The sequence below is a fragment of the Pieris napi genome, chromosome 17, assembly GCF_905475465.1.
Source record: "Pieris napi chromosome 17, ilPieNapi1.2, whole genome shotgun sequence".
NCBI lineage: Eukaryota > Metazoa > Arthropoda > Insecta > Lepidoptera > Pieridae > Pieris > Pieris napi.
The window spans coordinates 2,859,030-2,880,529 of NC_062250.1; the positions used below are offsets into that span (position 1 = coordinate 2,859,030).

The 21,500-nt window shown below is 35.4% G+C and overlaps 3 protein-coding genes and 1 non-coding gene across 4 annotated transcripts; 2 read left to right on the top strand and 2 right to left on the bottom strand.

Annotated features, from left to right (window-relative positions):
* Positions 1 to 101: 101 nt before the first annotated feature.
* On the top strand, positions 102 to 6,128 carry LOC125058031 (recombination repair protein 1-like). Its single transcript, XM_047662031.1, has 6 exons — positions 102 to 281; positions 775 to 1,762; positions 2,022 to 2,183; positions 3,123 to 3,686; positions 4,607 to 4,787; positions 5,598 to 6,128. Exons 1-6 carry the CDS (start codon positions 255 to 257, stop codon positions 5,737 to 5,739), a joined length of 2,064 nt encoding a protein of 687 aa, XP_047517987.1. The 5' UTR covers positions 102 to 254; the 3' UTR covers positions 5,740 to 6,128.
* Trnap-agg lies at positions 5,091 to 5,162 on the bottom strand. Its single transcript has one exon. It is a non-coding gene; the product is annotated as a tRNA-Pro (tRNA).
* Positions 6,119 to 9,028, bottom strand: LOC125058032 (histone PARylation factor 1). The gene is made up of 5 exons (XM_047662032.1): positions 8,182 to 9,028; positions 7,782 to 7,930; positions 7,463 to 7,692; positions 6,838 to 7,091; positions 6,119 to 6,270 (listed from the first exon to the last, which is right to left on the bottom strand). The coding sequence occupies exons 1-5, from the start codon at positions 8,737 to 8,739 to the stop codon at positions 6,211 to 6,213; spliced, it is 1,251 nt and encodes a 416-aa protein (XP_047517988.1). The 5' UTR covers positions 8,740 to 9,028; the 3' UTR covers positions 6,119 to 6,210.
* A 253-nt stretch (positions 9,029 to 9,281) lies between these two features.
* Positions 9,282 to 21,171, top strand: LOC125058033. The gene is made up of 2 exons (XM_047662033.1): positions 9,282 to 9,665; positions 18,755 to 21,171. The coding sequence occupies exon 2, from the start codon at positions 18,777 to 18,779 to the stop codon at positions 19,650 to 19,652; it is 876 nt and encodes a 291-aa protein (XP_047517989.1). The 5' UTR covers positions 9,282 to 9,665; positions 18,755 to 18,776; the 3' UTR covers positions 19,653 to 21,171.
* Positions 21,172 to 21,500: the final 329 nt, after the last annotated feature.

Here is a 21,500-nt window from a genome sequence, read left to right on the forward strand (position 1 = left end):
TTTATCCGAGCTCAGACGTCACGAACGTTATGCATGTGATGTTGTCGTTATCTGTTTTCTGTAATCTGTAAATAAATGTGTCTTTTATATTATAAAATTGGCGCCAGCAACCGTGGTTGTTGTCAACGTCAATTTGAATATTATCTAAAACTTAGCTCGTTTCCGCCTTGCTCGACGCATTAGCCGGGATCGCCGGGTGCTGTATTTATTGAAATTTGTGTGATTAGGGATTATTTTGATTATATTTAGCTACTATGGCTCCACGAACAGCAAAAGCAAAGGTAAGTTTAAGTATTTATTGAGTATTTTAAGTTTTAAATTTATAGTATAGCACGTTGTTTGTTTGCTGCCATGAACTGGTTTTGCTTTGTTAACGACAAGTATTTATTCAAAAGCATATAGAAAGTGCCCGAATTTGGTGAAAATCTATTTTAGTGGGCTAACTAGTTGTTTTTAGGTTTCATCACAAATGTTTAAAATACCGATTGAGCATATATGCCCCTCTGCAAAAGCCCGCGTGTTAGGTCACAACGGTTCGTTAAATAACTGTTTGGCGCTTAAATTCTTCTCGTTTATACACAGCATAAATACTACTCTAATACGTTATTCCTTACTAGAGAAAGGTGAAATCAGTGTGAATTCATATGTAGCATTTGTGTTTACGTGTATGTAAGCATTTGCGTCGTCGTTTAAAATGTGAAATCGTTATCTATTTAAAATTATATAGAATAAAACATAAGATGTCGCTAATAACTTTTTTTTTGTATATTACAGAAAGTAGCAGAGGTCAAATCTTCCGTAAGTGATGCACCAAAAAACAGAAGAGGAAAAGCTAAAAATGAACCTCAAGAAGATGAAAAAACTGAAGTAGTAGAAAAAAAGACTAATAGACGTGGAAAAAAAATTGAAAGCTATGATGAAGAATTGAATGGAGGTGATGAGATATCTGAACCACCAGCAAAAAAAGGGAGGGGTAAAAAAAATGCAGCCAGTATAGATGACAAACCTGATAAAATTGATGACAAATCAGCTAAAGAGTCTGGAACTCCAGCTGAAGAAAATGATGGTAATGGGGATGCTAATGGTCATTCTGAAGATGAAATAACTGCTCCTGCCAAGGGTAGAAAAAAGGCAACTAAGAAAGAAACTGTTACTAAACCTATTGAAACTTCCAAACCAAAAGCAAAACAAGGAAGTGTTGAACCAGAAGACAAAGATGAAGAGGATAAACCAAGAGGAAGGGGAAGGGGCCGAAGAGCTGAACCCAAACCAGAATCTGATGAAGTTGAATCTGAATCAGTAGAACAACCAGCGAAAGGTCGTAAAAAAGCACCAACAAAGAATGACAAAGATGCAGCTAAAGCAGCCAAGGACGAAGAAAAGGCTGCAAAAGCTGCTGCGAAAGATGCAGAAAAGGCTGCCAAAGATGCAGAAAAAGCGGCTAAAGCTGCTGTAAAGGAAGCCGAGAAGGCATCAAAGCTAGCTGCAAAAGAAGCTGAAAAGGCTGCAAAAATAGCAGCAAAGGATGCTGAAAAGGCTGCCAAACTTCTTGTGGCTAAAGAGACAGAAAAAGCTACAGACAAGGAGACTGAAGAAAATGAAAGCAGTGAAGAGACTGCTGAACCTGATGCAGACAACAGTAATGACAAAGACAGTGAAGCTAAAGCCAATGCTGAGCCAAAAAAAGGGAGAAAAGGAAAAGGTAAACCCAAAGAAGAAAACAATGATTTAAAAGAAGAAAAGGAGTCCGAAAGTGAAAAAGGTTGGTATGCATAAGTAATACATATATAGAATTACAAAATGTCTTATGATATATTCCTATTTTAGGTACAGATTTTTTCAAATTGCATTTAAAAAAAGTGATGTAGTAAAGATCTAAATTTTTTAATCAAATCAAGCCAAGAATGAAATAGTAATTAAATAGTATTTATGTCAAAATTATTTCATAAAATACATGACAAATATACTTCACATAGATATTATTTAAAAAAATGAAATAGATACATTTATTACTCTTTTAGGAGACTCAAAAGAAGATCAGGACATGGAAGTAGATGATACAAAGCCAGTAAAATCCAAACGTGGACAAAAGAAAGTCGTAGAAAAGACCGAAGTAGAGGAGGAATCTCCTGACACAGGAGAACCCAATACTAAACGCAAACGCAAGACGCCTGAAGACAAGGGTAATTAGCTTTATTTAAATATGTTATCATTTAGGGTTCTCCTTTCTTTATAATTTAGTAATTGCTGATTTGCACAATGTTTTTAAACTAATTAGGATTATTATTAAGCTGTTAATTTTTGATTCAGTTATGTGTGGGATGTCATAGACTTTCCATCGGCAAAGGATTGTAGACTTACACTGTTGTATCATATAACTGACATTAATTTTGTTTTGTATTATGATGATTAAGTGGATTCATTTATTTTTTAAATAAACATTTTTCCAAAATTATTATTTTATTTATTTTAATACCTTCGGCTTCATTATTGGGTTTTTGGGTATAATTGGCTGATTTTGGGGATGGGTAATTATTAAGTGGTGCTAGTTATATCAGTCATCATGTTGCATGTTTTTACTATGTTAATCCTGAAAAATAACCTTGATTATTTTAAGTATGTCTTAGAGATAATAAGTAAGACTTGAAAAAGTAATTGCCAGTATCACATTTATTGTACAATTCAAGTATCTGATTATATTGCTTAACATTGCTTACATTATTTATTTTTGAGGTAGGTTCAAACTAAGTGCTAAAACTTAAATGAAGCTATTCAAATAATATAGTGTCTATTAAAACAGCAATAAATTTGTATAGCTTCTTATAACAATTTACTTTGTGGATGAAAGAAAAAAGTTACAGGTAAGGACATTGATAAAAAAGTTACAATACATTTACATTACTATTTACATTTATGTATCATAGTTTTAAGTGGTCTTAAAAATTGTATACAAATTATCTACTAGTATTTATATAAGTGTTAACTGTAAATATGTATTTGTTAAGAACCAACTTTAATATGAAAAAAAAACCGACAGTAAATCTATTGAAGAGTCATGTGGAACTAACAACTGATGCATGTAAATAATTCACTCTAAAAATAAAGAAAGATTTCTTTTCCAGGCGGAGACACTAAAAAGAAAGTCAACAAATCGTCAACACAGTATGAGGATATAGATTTTTCTAGCTCATCAAAAAATAGTCTGGGTAAAGAATGGAATTTCAAAATATCCTGTTGGAATGTGGACGGGATCCGGGCTTGGCTAGGCAAAGGCGGCCTTGAATATATTAACTACGAAAAGCCAGATATTCTTTGTCTGCAAGAAATTAAATGTTCTCGTGACAAGCTTCCAGAAGAAGTGGCAAACGTTCCGGGCTATCACGCCTATTGGTTATGTAGTGATAAAGAGGGCTACGCTGGCGTAGGTATTTACACAACAAAGCTAGCGATGAACGTACAATATGGCCTTGAGAATGAGGAATTCGATGACGAAGGCCGAATAATAACGGCTGAATACGAACAATTCTATTTAATTTGCACATATGTACCGAACGCCGGACGGAAACTCGTAACATTAGATAAAAGACTAAAGTGGAATGAGGCGTTTAGGAAACATGTAAAATCATTAGATGAAAAGAAACCAGTTATTATATGCGGAGATATGAATGTGTCGCACAAGGAAATAGGTAATTTTTTTTTAAACTTATATTTAACAAGTCTTAGGACACGGCTAATTACTATAGAGTATAGACCAACTTAAACAAACATTTAATTAGCGACGGCCCAGCGGCTTTGTCGTTTTAATATACATAGTTTCCTTTTATAAACATATTTTCTTAAAAAAACAAGTATAAATTATATTAAACATTAATTATTTCAAGCTTATCTTAGAATATGGCTCAAGTGAACGTAAGTTTTCAAATAGGTATAGTTTAAATAGTGCTGAAATTAATTCTACTTTGACGACCTTGGATGAATATGAGCCTGAGCTATTCATATGATTTCAAACTACATGTGTATTTGCTATCAATGTATATTTTTTGCTGTTGCTTCATTGATTGATATCTGTAAATTTTGTATTATTTATTAATGGGTGAAATTTTATTAATAATAGTATGAAAGTACAGTTTACACGTTACGGGGCCGTTCCAGTATTACGTAAGCATTACACTTGATTTTTTTATTTGGTGATTACGTCAACAGTAATTATTTACTTTTTACACATTGTCTATGCTTGAATACGTAATGCATTTTAGAGGATTCCTACAAAAAATTGATACGTTTATGTACTATTATTTTTGAGAGCTTTTCTTACTTTTGCTGACAAGAGGGTGTGGGGGGGGGGGACTGCTTACGTAATACTTGAACGGCCTCTTTATATTTTTAATTAATATAACTAATCTACGCATTTTGCCTAAACCGCTGGATTTAAATGCACATATAGATACGTACTAAGGTTCTTTTTATAACGTTTGTTGGTGAGAAATTTATCTAAGAACTTTATTCATAATAATTTTAAACTGTCTGTTCCACAAAAAAGAGCATTTAGACAACTCTACCAAATTTTACAAAAGAGGATTTTACGAATAATGTGTTAAAATCTCAGATCTGACGAACCCCAAGAATAACAAAAGAAACGCGGGTTTCACGGACGAAGAACGCGCGGGTATGACTGAGCTTCTGTCGGATGGTTTTGTTGACACCTACCGCCATCTAAACCCGGATAAAGCGAGTTCATACACTTTCTGGAGTTACATGTTTAATAGTCGGGCTAAGAATGTTGGATGGTAAGCATCAAACGATACCTATTTATTTCTTATAAACTATAATTGTAGCAAATTTTTGCCTATATCTACATTGTATATCTGAGGATATCCTCAATAATCGAAAACGTATCTGTCATACGTTTTGAAAATGTAACAGTTACCTCAATTCAAATACGAAACTCACTTGAACTATGTAATATGTTTTTTACTTATAAAATAGCTCAAAACTTACAATCATTTGCGTACATTAAGCAAATATATTTTATGTAGTAGGTGATCTATCAATCACAATGATGGTTAATCAAGTTAAAAAAAATATTTTGCGGGCTCGTCCGGGATTTGAACCCGGGACCTCTCGCACCCTAAGCGAAAATCATACCCCTAGACCAACGAGCCGCTTGAAAGTTTGCCTAAATTAACACACGTGTTGTGAGTCAGAACTTTCTAAATATAACGTGATCGTAACGTAAAAAGAGTGAAGAATGTTTCGAAAGTTACGAAATCTTTATAGAACTTTCATTACCTGGAGGTTCTGGTTTTGATATTCAGTAGTGTATGTATGCTTTAAAAATTTCTATGAAACAGATTCAGAAATATTTCGGCACACATTCTCTACTGGAAGGTTATTGACCTTACAAAGATAACAAAAGTAAACAAAATAATTAAGAAATTATCTTGTAACCTTGTTTGCTCTGTGCCATTATTGTAAATCTGATTTGACCAGTCAACATTTGTTTTTATTGATGTTATTTTACAAGTCTTTGTCATCTGATTATGAGTAACTAGGAAATAAACAATGTTCTAGGCATATACAAATTATTTATTTTTCAGGCGTTTGGACTACTTCATAATGTCAGAAAGGCTGGCCTCAGCCCTTTGCGACAGCGTGATCAGGGATAAAGTATATGGAAGTGATCATTGTCCAATAACACTGTTTCTTCACCTCAGTAGCGCTGACAAACCTAAGGAATAACTTTTTACTCTTCTAAATCCAGAACTATTTTTCTATGACTGATTATATTTAGAATGTAAGACTGGTTTATATATACTTATTTTCCGTTTAGTATAGACCTTTAAAGATTTGTTTACTGTTGACTGTTTATAATTAAAATCTTTCAATAATTGTTGTTTGAAAATCCTTTCAAACTAATTCATTAAAGGTCTTGTTTTTATATTGGTTTTCTTTGTAATCTTTGCATATATTTTGTAAGAAAATTTAGTGTGAGTGAAAAAAAGTGATGTTGCCCTTGATAAGGTTTCCTTTAGGCATTAAGCATTCTTTAAACAATATAATTGACTTAATTCAAACACACTTGTATTTGTTATGTGTAAAAGTTCTAATAAAATTGGCATTGTTCTTTATAATTTATTTTATTTTATCATAGACACAACAAATTTCACTTATTGAGAATTAAATTCTCATAGTTTAAATTAACAAAATATATCACATTTTGTCTCCCCATAGTGCCATATATGGCCCTTTGCGACGGTATTTCATGTGAACCTGAAAATGAAATGCAAAGACTTGACATTCAAAACTACATAACCCCCAAATTTGTGGGTAATAATGATATACCTATTACAATTACATATGTTCCTACTAAGAATAATAAATCTAGTTTTCATTATAATTTTATTAAATGAACGCTAGAAGTTATAAAGAAATGGTTTCATCTGTTAAAAGGATTCTTGTGAACATATAGGACAACATTTTTGTGACCATCAGGTTGGCTGACCAAATTTGATATCGCAATCAAACTATACGCCATATTTCTCTACCTATTTGATATTTTTGCTACCTTCAAAGACAAATATGCTACCTCTGCATTAAAGAACAAAATAAAGTGGTCAGCCAACCTGACGGTCACACATTTTCAGGAAGTTTATTTTATAGAGCATTAGGACTTTCTCACAATTTTGTACTAAGCAGGTACAAAATTTAAGATTACCTGTTTGTAATTCTTACAAAGAGATTAAGCTTTGATTAAGTATTTCACAGAGTTTTCTAAAAATTAGATCACATGTGTGCACAAAATAACTCTTTATATTAACGGATTATCCAAAAATTTACCTGAATAATTTTAGCAAACTCCTCACGCTTTAACAATGAATATGATGACGTTAATAGGCTCAAGGCACTGCTTTGTAGTTCCTTTAGTCCTGAACAAAACAATGCTACACCTGCCTCTAAACCCGTTCCAAAATCGCATTCATCTATTGCTATACTTGAATATGTTATTAGAGGTTGTATTTCTGATAAAATTTTATTTTTCGCCACATCTTCAGTTACCTCTTCTAATTTTTTAAACATTTTCTTTATATTCGCTGAAATTGTAGTATTTGTTATAATTTTAAAAATATAGAAAAATATCTATGTTGTAATTAACATAATTCTTTATAGAACTGAAGGAGGAATGCAAATTTAACTTCGATAGATTATAATGTACCGAATAATAATACGTTAAATTGTAAGCAGTATGTTGAGTTCACAATTTTTCGACAGTTTACAATCTCGCGAAATAGATTACAATCTAACGGTTTTTACAATTTTATGTTGACATATACACTAAAACTTTATAAAATTCCAACAATATGACTTACCACTACCGGTCCAAGTGATAACCCCTTTTTTTAAGTTTGTAAGAAACTGATTATTAGATGTATATATAATGTACTGACTACAAAATAAAACATACCATCTGTTTCCACTAACTTTCTGTAACCAAGCTGAGTCTTCTTATTATAAGGCACAACTATGCCAGCCCCATGAAATGTCTTGCAAGTCATATTCTTAATTCTAGTTCTTTTATCAAATTCTTCAATTGAGTAGCCATTGCTTTCAGCCCATTTCTTAACTTTCTCTGATAATTTCTGACAAGCAATAGACATAAAGGGTGATGATGATTTCTCATTTTGCAAAAACCAACTGAAATTAAAATAAATTTCTTTTACTGTTCTTAAGTGTGAAGATATCTACATCAATATCTAGGTCTAAAATATAGTCTTTTTACTTACTAAACTGCACCAAATATATTATCTGAGACTGGAGTTATCATATAATCTTTAGCACTATCATTTTTAGCCAAGAAAGTGGGTTTTTCCTTAGGATTATCTCTATAGTATCCTATATGTAATTCACTCTTCCCTTTTTTCTTTAAAATAGCCTAAAAACAAAATATAGAATATTCAAATATACTTGCTTTGCTAATAGGCAGTTTGTTGTCTAAGCATGTTAAGTAAGGACTATGGAAACAGCAAACCTTAAATGATTATTATTTGTATAGGCCTAAAAGCCTTCCACATCAGACACATAATGTTGATTTTTAGTTTAAGAGTAGCTGATTTCCTTATTACTTTAATACTTTCCTTAAAATGTAAAGGTATTGTGAAAGGAAATGAAAAAAGATAGGTTTACCTGATATTCTGGTACATCATAGAAAAACCTCCAATGAACTAAGTACAAATCTTTATCTTCCAGTTTGGGTAATTTGCCTAATAATAAATCAAAAGGTCCAATCATTTCTAAATTCACACTAGCCATTAAATGTTCAACTGACGATGATTCTTCATTCAAACACTCAAAAAATTTAAAGAAATCATCAGGCATTTCAACCTGAAAACACTCTTTGTATATATTATTATCAAATTCTTTACTGTAGTATGTTAGATTGTCTAATTCTATTATACTCATAAGGTCAATCTGAGTTGCAGTGTTTACTGTCATGGCACCAGGAACTATTTCATCTGATTTGTCTTCTTGAAGAGTACTACAATTAGCAATAACCTTGACATCAGTATTTTTCTTATTATATGGTTGGAAACGCTTGTTTTTCTTATCGTCTTTATTCTTAGCTTTTAGTTGTGGTGGGTGCTTGTATGTTTGGTGATGATCTGTATTTTGCTGATAACATTTTGCACCATATTTGCAAATAATTCTAGGATCTTGTTTATACTCCTTCCATTCGGATGACATTGTATGTACGGTTGTGGGAGATTTATATATAGAATTGATCACGGGTACTAATTATAACAAACCACTTAAAATTTTTGGCCAAAAATGTAATTTGGTGAGATTCCCGCGCCAATTCATAAAAATTTGTATAAGTTAGTAAAATCTTAACAATTTTTTATGAATATGATTTTAATAAAAAGTTGACCAAGAAGTAAAGTGGTTGAAAATACACATTAAATAATAAATAAATACGCAATAAAAATTAATAATAGTAAATATTTCAGAAAATGTTTAGCACAGATTAGGAATTTAGAAATGGATAAAATTTCCATGACATTACACTGCACCACAGATAACTTATGATGTATCTCTTATACATATACTACTTGCTAGTCTTCTTACTACAATTAAAAAGAAACCAATTGTTACTAACAAGATGTTTAAAAATTGAAATTTTTTAATATGTATTTATTATTATAAAGATTTTTTTACTTAATGTCTGTGGTCAACCCGGTAAATCAAGGCAATTGACACTAACCAACTGATAATGTCACTATAGTGTCAATTAATCAATTTGTCAATGGAGGCGAGGTGGTCCGTGGACTAGTGGATCATCGTGACGCGAAAATGAAAATATTTGTGATATATTTTTTAATTTCTTGACAATATGATTTTTGTTCATTACTAATTGAAAGTACAGTGCAGTGACAATCGAAATTATGATACCATAATTAGAATTTAAATGCAACGAAAAAAATAATAAAGTTATGTCTATTTAATTGTGGGTATACCTTATAAAAAAATTTATGTTGTGTCAAGTACGGTTTCTATCAAAATCGTTCAAAATAAAATTTAAAATATCAAGGACATGAACACAATATTAATAAGTCGTCGTCACTCAAAGTATTTGTCAATTGTTGCGGTGTTCGGATTACGTTTTTCAAGTGGTAAATATCTTTTAGAAATTTGCTAAGTCTGCTTATTGTAGCTGTATAGTTTTCTCCCCTTATAATCTACCTGTATGCCTTGTTTTCAATCAGTTGTACTGCTCTGCTTATCTTCGCTTTTAATAGCTAGATATATTCTATATGCTGCTGTTACTGTAGTGAAACCGATATACCTTCCCGGAAACCATGCTAAAACGTCTTTTTTGTATAAGCCAGAAGAAGATGAATGTCTATTTAAAACATTCTCAAATAAAACCATTAAAAATCTAGCTGAATCGTTTGACTTTCAATAATATTTTTTACTAACTTGCCTATAATGCCTTTAATGTCCTGTGCTTTTAATCTTTAATCTATATTTAGTTGCATTGTGTTGAGTTGATACTGTTTGTGCCCAGTGCATGTTGTTTATAGCTACAGCTATTATACACAAGGCAACATTTTACGCAACACGATAAGCCGAAAATTAGCAAAGGGGAAAATTTTTGAAGAACGTAGAAGGCTCATTAATAATTATCTGTTTAGCGAATATTTTTATTTGCTTATTAAATTGGGCTATTAAAATAATTAAAATACATAAAAAAGTAACCATCCCAAAAAATATAATAAAAGATTCGGAGTAGACTTAGCGCTGAGAATGAGACTAGTATGTCTGGAACGTATTGAATTTGAAATATGGGAGTCGTACTTAGCGCCAAGTCTCGAATCTGAATCTTACCCCGTACAAAATATATATATGACATTGAGTAAAAGGGTGAGATATATTATGGGTAATATATATAATAGATGTAGCATTGTTAAAAACCTAATAGCTTGGTCTTTTAACGTGTTCTTATTTAGGATTTCTTTTTCATACAGAAGTGGAGTCTGGAAAGAGAACCGGTGTGGCAGTTACTGAACTAAACAGTACTATTTAAACTACATACTTTTGTGTCATATTGTGTATCGAGATAATTATTATCGAACTATAATGGCGTCACAGTATTGTCAATATACCAAAAAAAAATTATTTAGCACTGCTGCAACCTTAAATCCCATAACAGTTCTTTTTCCGTACTGACTCAAAAAATTTATTTCATTAATGAATTAATTAATAATTTTATCGAATAACTAAAATTGTCAAAATTGCTACGAGATTTTCGAAAATCTCTGCGTTGCAGTCTACTGTCTACATAATAATATGTACGAGGATAATAGGTATAAGCTTATTGTGTTATTTCTTGAGTTTCCGCTTAGAGTCAATTTTATATTAAGTAGAGTGTAAATTACTGAATAAGTTAATTAAATATATAGTCTTATTCTATATCTTAATGTTTAAATCAAATTTGCACACCGTGTGCAATTTGATCTAACTTAAAAGATAGGATAGCTTACATCTCAATTTATACCCGCAATATTATTTTGTTGCATAATATTTGTTTATTATTTGACAGTATCAATTCTAACAGATGGCGCTGTGTTGAAAGTACTAACGTTTCACATAAGCTACAATTTAATAACATTACCACCAAAAAAGCATGGTGTCCCTTGAATAGGTTACTACTATGTAATATAACTAAAACCTTAGCCACAGCAACGCTTGGCCGGTCTGCTAGTTATTATATAATAATATCTGGTAACGCATTTACGAGCCTTCTGGCAATGTGAGTGCCGTGGGCGGCGGTATCGCTTAACATCAGGTAAGCCTCCTGCCTGTTTGCCTATTATATATTTTTTTATTAAGTAACCTAAGATTAAAAGCAACTTGCAAATAATAACTACTGCCTTTTTAAAGCAATTTAGGGATGTTTGCTTGATGTTGACTGGTTCAGAATTATTTGGTCGATGTTAAAATAAAACTCCCTAATTACTTGTAGAGAAGAGGTGAAGATGGAATAGTGAAATGATTGAATGAATTTTATTTACAAAACTGTGTACAATTATACTTAAAAATTATCCTACACTTACAACTAATATTGACATGTGGTGCCAAGATGCGGAGCGTTGATTGGTTGCGCAGGTACCAGAGTAGGCGATAAAACTGCGGCGCGGCAAAAAGTTGGCCTTTTTCTGCACGCAGCCGTCGAAGCGTACGAACGTGTTCTTCTCAGAACACTTCGGTATCGTAGCAATACGATAACGCTGAAAACTGTCCTTTTCAGGACAAATTATCGTATCTCGACTAAACGTCTAACAACTGTCCTTTTCAGGACATATTATTCTTGTTTCACGACGAAAACGTTTGACAACTGCCCTTGTCAGGGCAAATTACCGTGTCTTACGACACGATGAAACTGTTCTTTTCAGAACACACGACCGTAACTATTCTGATATGTTCTTGTCTGAACACATCACTGTTTCAATACGACACGTTAATCAATCACCTACAGGATTCCCCCTCTAGCGAAGCGTACCGGCAGGCGTATAACGCGGCCTCGGCGAGTTGTCCTTGTAGGTATTGAGTTGTTCCCAATGCCTTGTTGTTTCAGGTCGTTGTCATTTTGATGTTTCAGGTTGTTATCGTTTTGATGTTTCAGGTTGTTGTCTTTTTGATGTTTCAGGTTGCTATCGTTTTGATGTTTCAGGCTATGTGATGGTTTATGTAGTTCGTTCGCACTTGATGTGATTTGCTTGTTGCAGGTACTCGGTATTGTGTCAGTGGGCACATCTGGCTCGGCGATTGTGTAGGCGGGTTTGAGTCTGTCAATAGAGATCTTTGTTTCACGGTTAGGTAACTGCAGCGTGAATATCTTGCTGTCTCGTTTCAGCACGCGATAGGGTCCGTCGTAGGGTGCTTGTAATGGCTTCTTTACGGCGTCTATGCGTACGAATACGTATTCACATGTCTGCAGGTCGCGATGTACGAATATATGTTTTGTGTTGCTGTGTGGTTGGTTAGGCATTGGTTGCAAGTTACGAATTGCGTCACGAAGCTGATCGATGTAGGCAGAGTCCATAATGATGTTATCGCGGTTCGTTGATAAGAAGTCACCGGGTAAGCGTATGTTGCATCCGTAGGTAAGTTGAGCGGCGCTTACGCCGGTGTCACTTCGCATAGCGGCGCGTAGTCCGAGTAGGACGGTTGGTAGCTCGTTAATCCAGCTTCTTGCGGTCTGTAGTCTTGCCTTTAATGCGGCTTTAAGGACACGGTGCCATCGTTCGATGATACCGTTACATTGTGCATGGTATGATGTTGTACGCGTTTTTTCAATTCCGAGTAAGCGAGAAAGAGATGCAAATACTCTGCTTTCGAATTGGCGTCCTTGGTCCGTTGTTATTGTAGCCGGGCAACCGAAACGGGAAATCCAACCTTCGTACACTGCTTTGGCGACGTCTTCGGCTGTTATTTCGCATAATGGGTATGCTTCGGGCCATCTCGTCGCTCTGTCGATCATTGTCACGAGGTATCGATGACCGGTGGCCGCGGTAGGTAGCGGACCAACGATATCGATGTGCACGTGTTCGAATCGTTCGGTTGGTGAAAAAATTGACAATGGACTTGTTGTGTGGCGTTGTATTTTGGCGCGCTGACACTGTAGGCATACTTTTGCCCACTTGCCGACATCTGCGTTCATTGAGGGCCAAAAGTAGCGTTGCGTAATTAATTTCCTCGTGGTCTTTATTCCAGGGTGGCTAACGTTATGTACTGCGTCGAATGCGGTACGTCGGTATTCCTCAGGTAGGTACGGACGTATGTATGAGGTTGATGTTTCGCAGAGTAATTTGATGTTTGACGCGGGCAGGTTAACTTCCTTGAAAGATAGGTTGCTCTGTAGACTGAGTGCTTGCATTGTATCGCTATCGCGCTCTTGAGCTATTGCAAGTTGATTGTAGTCGATCGGCGATGGACACGTGATTGCGTCGATGCGTGATAATGCGTCTGCGGCTGCATTTTGAGACCCACTGATGTGTCGTATATCAGTGGTAAATTCGCTGATATAAAGTAGTTGTCGGGTGCGTCTCGGTGATTCGCTGTTTGTATTTGCTTTTGTATAAGCGAATGTTAGCGGCTTGTGGTCCGTGAATATTATGATTTCTCGTCCCTCGAACATTTTTCGGAAATGTTTGACAGCCATGTAGATGGCGAGTAGCTCTCGGTCGTAGGTACTATAGCGGGTCTGTGCGTCGCTGAATTTCTTCGAGAAATAACCGAGTGGTTGCCATGTGTTGTTTACAAATTGGTTAAGTGCGGCACCAGCTGTTTTGTCGCTCGCGTCACTGAATATCGCAAGCGTCGCATGGTGAGACGGATGAGCGAGTAAAGCGGCGTTTTTTATGCTCTCTTTACATGCTTCATAAGCTTGCGATGATTCAGCGGTCCAGTCGATCTTGGTTTTGTCACGCTTCTTGATGTTGTGCAGGTAGGTATTTAGCGGCGCTTGTATGGTGGCAGCGTCTTTAATATTTTCGCGGTAAAAATTTATCATACCGAGAAAACGTCGCAGTTCCTCTACGGTTTGTGGCTTTGGAAAGTCTGTGATAGCCTGTACCTTCTCTTGGGGTGGCTGTATTCCCTCCGCCGTGACTTGATGACCGAGGAATTTCACAGTTGGCTGGCCGAAAACACACTTTGATGGGTTTATGGTAATGCCGTATTCTTCTAATCGCTGTAATACGGTGCGTAGGTGTTTTCGGTGCTCTTCCTCGTCGATTGACGCTATCAGTAGATCATCAACGAAAGGGAATACGTAGTCGAGTTCGCGCAGTACTTCGTGAATAAAACGTTGGAACGTCTGTCCGGCGTTCTTTAGGCCAGGACACATGCGCGGGAACTCGAAAAGGCCGAATGGTGTGATTATGGCGGTTTTCTCCACATCTTGCTCGCTGACTGGCAGTTGTTGGTAGGCGCGGTTGAGGTCAAGTGTGGAGAAAATTTTCTTCCCTGCGAGTTGGTAAGTGAAATCACGTATGCGTGGTATGGGATACCGATCGGGCTTGGTTATGGCGTTGAGCCTTCGGTAATCGCCACACACGCGTAACTCTCCACTCTTCTTAGGCACGACGTGAAGAGGTGATGCCCAAGGGCTTTTGCTTGGTCTGCATAACCCTTGATTTATCATGTTCTGAAATTCTTTCCTGACCATTTCGTAGCGATGCGGCGCAATGGGGCGTGGCCTGCAGTGAAGAGGCGGTCCATTTGTTTCAATGAAGTGTTCGACGGAATGTTTAGGACTTAGCTTCATTGAAGTGAGCCTAGTTGTGCCTGGGAAATCGGCTAGTATGCTGTGGTAATTTTGCCCAATGTCTATACTGCGAACTGTAGGTATGCCCGCAGTACTGAGTTGAGCGTTAGTTACCAGCTGTGTTTTCCCGTCGATCAATCGTCGGTTTTTTACGTCGACAATGAGGTGGTGGTACTGTAAGAAATCTGCTCCCAGGATTGGCTTGGACACATCTGCTACGACGAATTTCCATGTGTATGGTCTTCGGAGGTTAAGATCGAGTGTGAGTGACTTCTCTCCGTATGTAGGAATTACAGTATTGTTAGCGGCGTAGAGTTGAAACGGCAATGGTTTTTCGCGTGAGCCTTTTTTCTTTGGTAACACGGAGATATTGGCTCCTGTGTCGACCAAAAAGGTAAGTTTTGTTACCCTGTCGGTAACGAAAAGGCGGTGTGATGATTCGGTAACGCCAGTTCCCGCCGCGGCCAGCGTTACTTTTAGTTTTCCGACTGGATAATAGGCTTGACACTGCACGGTGGTGCGCATTTCTTCGCGTCCATACCGTAGCGATGATGGTAGTAGCAGTATGGCATTGGAGACTTTTTGCGACTTCGGTCTTCCATCTGCGACCCTCGTTGGTTTTCGTTACGATTTGTAGATGCGTTCTGCGAGCGTGATTGTAAACGGTGGCGAGGGCGACGGTTGCGATGGTTGTCGCAAGGTTGTGCTCGTAGCTCAGCAACTTCCGAAGACAATCTTCTTATTTCACCGATGAGTGTGTCGATGGTTGGCTGTTGCGGATGCGGTGGTGGCACGCGGAGCGACAGTGAAATACCGGAGGCTTCCTGGCTCGACGGTGTTGATGAAGTTAGACGCTCTGCACCGGAATTTTCTGTTGTCGACATCTTCAATGTTCTTGGTATTCTTCTCGGGTTTGTTCTTCTCGGGTTGTTCTTCTCGGGGTATCACGTCGGGGTCACCACTTTAGGGATGTTTGCTTGATGTTGACTGGTTCAGAATTATTTGGTCGATGTTAAAATAAAACTCCCTAATTACTTGTAGAGAAGAGGTGAAGATGGAATAGTGAAATGATTGAATGAATTTTATTTACAAAACTGTGTACAATTATACTTAAAAATTATCCTACACTTACAACTAATATTGACATGTGGTGCCAAGATGCGGAGCGTTGATTGGTTGCGCAGGTACCAGAGTAGGCGATAAAACTGCGGCGCGGCAAAAAGTTGGCCTTTTTCTGCACGCAGCCGTCGAAGCGTACGAACGTGTTCTTCTCAGAACACTTCGGTATCGTAGCAATACGATAACGCTGAAAACTGTCCTTTTCAGGACAAATTATCGTATCTCGACTAAACGTCTAACAACTGTCCTTTTCAGGACATATTATTCTTGTTTCACGACGAAAACGTTTGACAACTGCCCTTGTCAGGGCAAATTACCGTGTCTTACGACACGATGAAACTGTTCTTTTCAGAACACACGACCGTAACTATTCTGATATGTTCTTGTCTGAACACATCACTGTTTCAATACGACACGTTAATCAATCACCTACAGCAATAATAACAATGCCAAAATTCTTGTGTTTTACAATAGGACGTTTTAAGCTAATTGAAGTTTTGCCTTTTAAGAACACTGCTTCAAAGTCAGTACAACGGGTCTTTCAAATATATTTTCGAACAAATAGAAACATAGGTATTGTGTATGCAATAAACTCAAGGTTTTGCAGATTATTCTAAGATCTAAGCGTCAAAGTCGTTAGAGACATCCGTTACCTTTACAAACCAAACTATGTCAATAATCATGCACTACTTTAGTGAGGATGATATTTTAGAATTGTACTTTTTTTTAAAACAAAATGTAGTATATTGCTTAATAAAATAATTTGACATAGGTTATTTTAAAAAAATCTGACATTTTAATTGTCTATACTAAAATATCTCACGATACTGTTACTGTTATAATACTTCATGTCACTAACGACGACGTGATGACCAATAAGATATTTAGCAGACGCTCTATCAATCTATTTACGGTGAGCAAGGGTCGTTTAAATGTCTTTAACGTTCACAAGTCGAAAATGTATTATTGTTACATATCGTCACTGTAGAATGATAACCTCGTATGTCCTGAGAACCAAATATTACAGGAAACGAAAAATGTTTCATTTCGTCAATGTTCGTTAAAATATTATTGTTTTTTGTCCATAGTTTTAGATGGTAAAAAGGTCTTTATTTATTAATAACATAAATAAGTCTTTACTTCATGATTATATCAGTTAATTAACATGAGAGTCTAAAAATAAAAAGGGTGCGTGCACTTATGTACGTGCGTAAGAAGTTATACTTCTTTGGCATTATTAAAAATAGTTTTTGATTGCATGCAAATAATTAATTACAATTAAATAATCAAAGACTGGAAAAGGAGTCATTATAGTCAATAAAGTTCAGTTTACATTTGAAAAATTTGATAAATCAATATTTATTATTACTCTCTTACATTAAGTGTAACATAAATTCTATTAAGTATTATTCGAATGTTCTTTTTAAAATATGTCCAATGCCGTAGCATCTTCCGTGGGCAACTTCATTCTGTTAATTTTGTGTGACATAGCGCACATCGTAAAATTTCAGTCTCATAAATTTTTAAAGAAGTATAACTTCAAAAACTAAATGGTTTTTTGACATACGAAGTTATCATTCTACAATGACGCTATAGCTAATCATCTATATGTATTAATATAATCACCAATGTCGACGCGATATTTGGAGTTATTCATACAAATAATATTAAATCGAAGACATTTAGGAAATCAAAAATAGCACAAGCGCATTAATGTTCGATTATTATGATTGTAGCAATAAAATGATAATCTGATGAACTGAGCCAAAACGTTTCCATTCTCTGTGCACTATAAAACTGGGATTTGTCCTTGTAATGTATTTGTAAAATTTCTAACCATTTTCACGGAATTCTCTGAAGTGTAAATGACTCTGTCTCTTTAGTTATTTATAAGTTTCCACGAAAGATGAATGTTAATGTCAACTGCGATGTAATTTGAATAATATCTACTTTATTTCACAATTTTTCATGTCGTTAATTGTCTGTACCAAAAAAAACTTTGCATTAAGAATATCTATAGAAAATTTTCCTCCGGTATGATCGAGTGCATAACTTTATTCTTAAAAATTGTACGTACAGGCAAACTTATTACTTGATAATCGTGAGCGCAGGTATTAGTTTTATTTTAAACATTAATTTCTTAAAGTTGATTGTCATTTTTATATGTATACGAAATGTCATTGGACATTTTTTTTTTTTTTTAAAGACAAGTCACACCAATTGACCTAGTCCCATGCTAAGCTGGTGAAGCTTGTGTTATGGGTACTAGGCAACGGATATACATACATATTATAGATAGATAGATATATAAATACATATTTAAACACCCAAGACCTAAGCACAACACCAAATGCTCGTCACATCGATGTTCGTCTCAGCCGGGGATCGAACCCAGGACCCATAGATTCGCAGTCAGAGGTACTAACCACGAGACCAATGAGTCGTCTATTTTACATACTGTGTATCAATAACACAAAGAGAAACATATTAAGGTGATATTCCGCGTCCCAGTTACGTCGTTGGTCGGTTAGTCGGAGCTGTGCGGTAACTAGTAAACGGAAATCGTCTAGAGGCGACATTGTATTACAGTCTTCAGACTTGACTACATTAAATATAATATCTATTTTTTTAAATGCAGTATAGTTCGTACTATGTCGAATTATCTGTTATATTTTGTAGGTATTTTGTTTTGTTTTGTGTTTTTAGTTGAGAGCTTAAATTTCGTTATCGAAAAAGCACTTTATCTGTCATATCTTATTGGGTGGAGTGGTTAGGTGATATTACTATTATCAATGACTGTTTATTTTGCAGGAAATGAACATTTGACCACGCGATGGAGAATCGAGATGGATGGGCTGATGCAGAATCCAGCACAAAGGGAAATTCCACAGATCGTTCACAAGCTGAGCGAGATCGAGTCCGGATTGAGTTTTATGCCACATACGACGTCATGACGGGTGTCCGAATAGCCGCCACTTTGGGTGGTTTTTTCGCACTTATGGTTTTTTTAATTGTTTATAAAAGCCGTAGTAAATCAGTCAAGGCATTGAACGATCCAAAGCTGGTTGAATTTGCTGAGGCTGTTGTGGCCGAGGAAGAAGCGGTGGAAGAAGAAAGGCAATTAAATTTAGCCATAGAAGAGGCTCTATCAGAACGTGCACGATCCCGACCCTCATTAAGCGAGGAGCCCCCATGGCCGCGTAATTCACGATTTTCATCGTATGGTGGTTATGGTAGCTTACTGGCCCCTCCTAGACGGCTTTCAGGGCATCGTGGAGACTCTTTACCCGGATCGGCTTTGAAGTTTAATGAAAGACGATTTTCGGGTGGTCCACGTGATCGCCGATTGAGTTCGGCAACTTGTTCTAGTTCCGGGAGTTCCTATTTAGAAAGGCGCGGCTCTTCAGTAGTGTGTGCCCTTCCGGAGCGACGTCTCTCGCCCTGTCCAAGCGAAAGACTAGCTCCACTAGCTTCAGTTGGTAGTGTAGGTGCATCGTTTGCTGTAGAAAGTGATCTTGTATCAGTAGGAGCAGACTCGGTATTTGCGGAAGATGATGCGGATTCCACTGATGGTGAAGTTGAGCAATTCTCGACGGACAGTGGAGGTGGAACAGAGGTGGGTGCACTGGATTGCACAGAACTTACAAGTAGACCACTATGTTCCACCAGTGTCAACCGCGCCTCACATTCGCGTGAAACGTTATTCTAGTCCCCAAGATCCTATGTTGAATGTTACCTAAATGTTATTTAGCATAAATAATTAAAATATCCACATATCAGAATTAATTATTCCTTGTAATTTTTTATCTCATCAATTTACGAACCCTAACATATCATTTGATATTTATTATTAAAAATTATAATTTGTGTTTTCCTATTACTTAGGATAATCAAGTAAAAATTATAAGATTAATTTGACTAATAAATGTATGTGTGATGTGAGTTCAAAAATCTTAAGAACCTGATATGTTGATATTTTAAACATAAATTATTTTAGATTGTACATAATTTGTTTTTGTTATTGAATTGATGTATTGCGATGTTGATGTTCTTATAGGCGATGAAAAATGTGTGGAATCTTTGTATAGGCCGTTTCGGTTAAATTTAAAATTTCCGTAAACTAATATTTTTTATTATTTTATCACACTGTAGCCAAATTTGAAGAGTTTAAAATAATTCGTAAAATACAGCACAATCAAATGGACTTCTTGAAGCACATAAGTTGAAACAAAATTTAGACTAGACTGAAAGTAATCGTAATATCTTTAGTTTGGATTTTTTGCAAATTCTCTGATGTTGTATTAAATTATTGTTGTGCCATTAGTTATGGAAAAATTATATTGGATAGTTATTTGGTGTTACTGGTTACACCGCGTAGTGTTCTATGTAAGTTGAAAATGATGAATTTACCGAATTAATCTTTTGTAGTTATATATTATTTACATAATGTAAATAGTTAAGATTTCCCTACATTTGTACTTTTATTATTTTATATGAAGTTACACGCACAATGGCCTCGTAAACTTAGTACCTTCCAATCGCTTATTCTTATTACAAATGATAGTTAATCAATAGCTGATAGAAATATTAAATTTATACAGTATTTAATTTCGCCAAGTTCATTATGGCTTCCTGTTAACAGAGTTCATTTTCCATGTTTAGTACATTTTTAGAAAAATCGTTTACGTACCTGTATTCAGTATATTGTACTAAAAAGCAGATTTCTCCTAAACTATATATTTCTGACTGGCTTATACTACTGTTTGAGCTTGACGTAGAATATAAAATTATAGATAAATTTCCATAAAGGGTAAAAATGTATCATTGCTACGTTGTTACGAAGTTTATTTATATAGTAAAAATGTTTAACACCTTTTTATTTTTATCAGGTGCAAAGGGCAGATAAAATCGATGCGGCCCTTGACCAAAAAAGAATAAAGAAGCGGCCTAAAATGTTGCTTTGACCTATCTGCGAATATTATCGTTTCAAAAATACTGCCACCATTTTTCTTCGTAGATGATGTTGTGGACACGAGAATTTTATTGATTCTAGTGTACCATCCCGTATAGAGCGGGTCCAGTAGATTAACTAACACAAATCGTTATTACGATTTAGATTTACGTGTTAGTTTATGTAACTGTTCGTTGCTCGAATAAAAAAGAGCTCCCTGTAGTCTGTAAAATGTTGAAATGTATGTAAAAATATTGTAAATATATAACACGAGTCATTTGCTGTTTTATTTTTACGTTCGCATTTTCGGTTTTCTCTGTAAACAAATCAAGAGCATTAAACTATAATAAAGATAAATATGACTCTATAAATTTTCTTCATCGAGAGCAAATAGGGAATGACGCGGATCACGTCCGCTGTTTTGTGGCTTGTGGTTCTTTTATGAGCGTGAAAGAATTTTATGTATCGTATCAGCTTTATAAATTACTATTTCTGTTCTTACTACCTAATTAATATTAAAAACAACGTTAACGATCGAGATGACTACCAATTAAATGTAAAAGCCACATTCAATATAAAATGACTCTTGTTGAGAATTTATAAGCC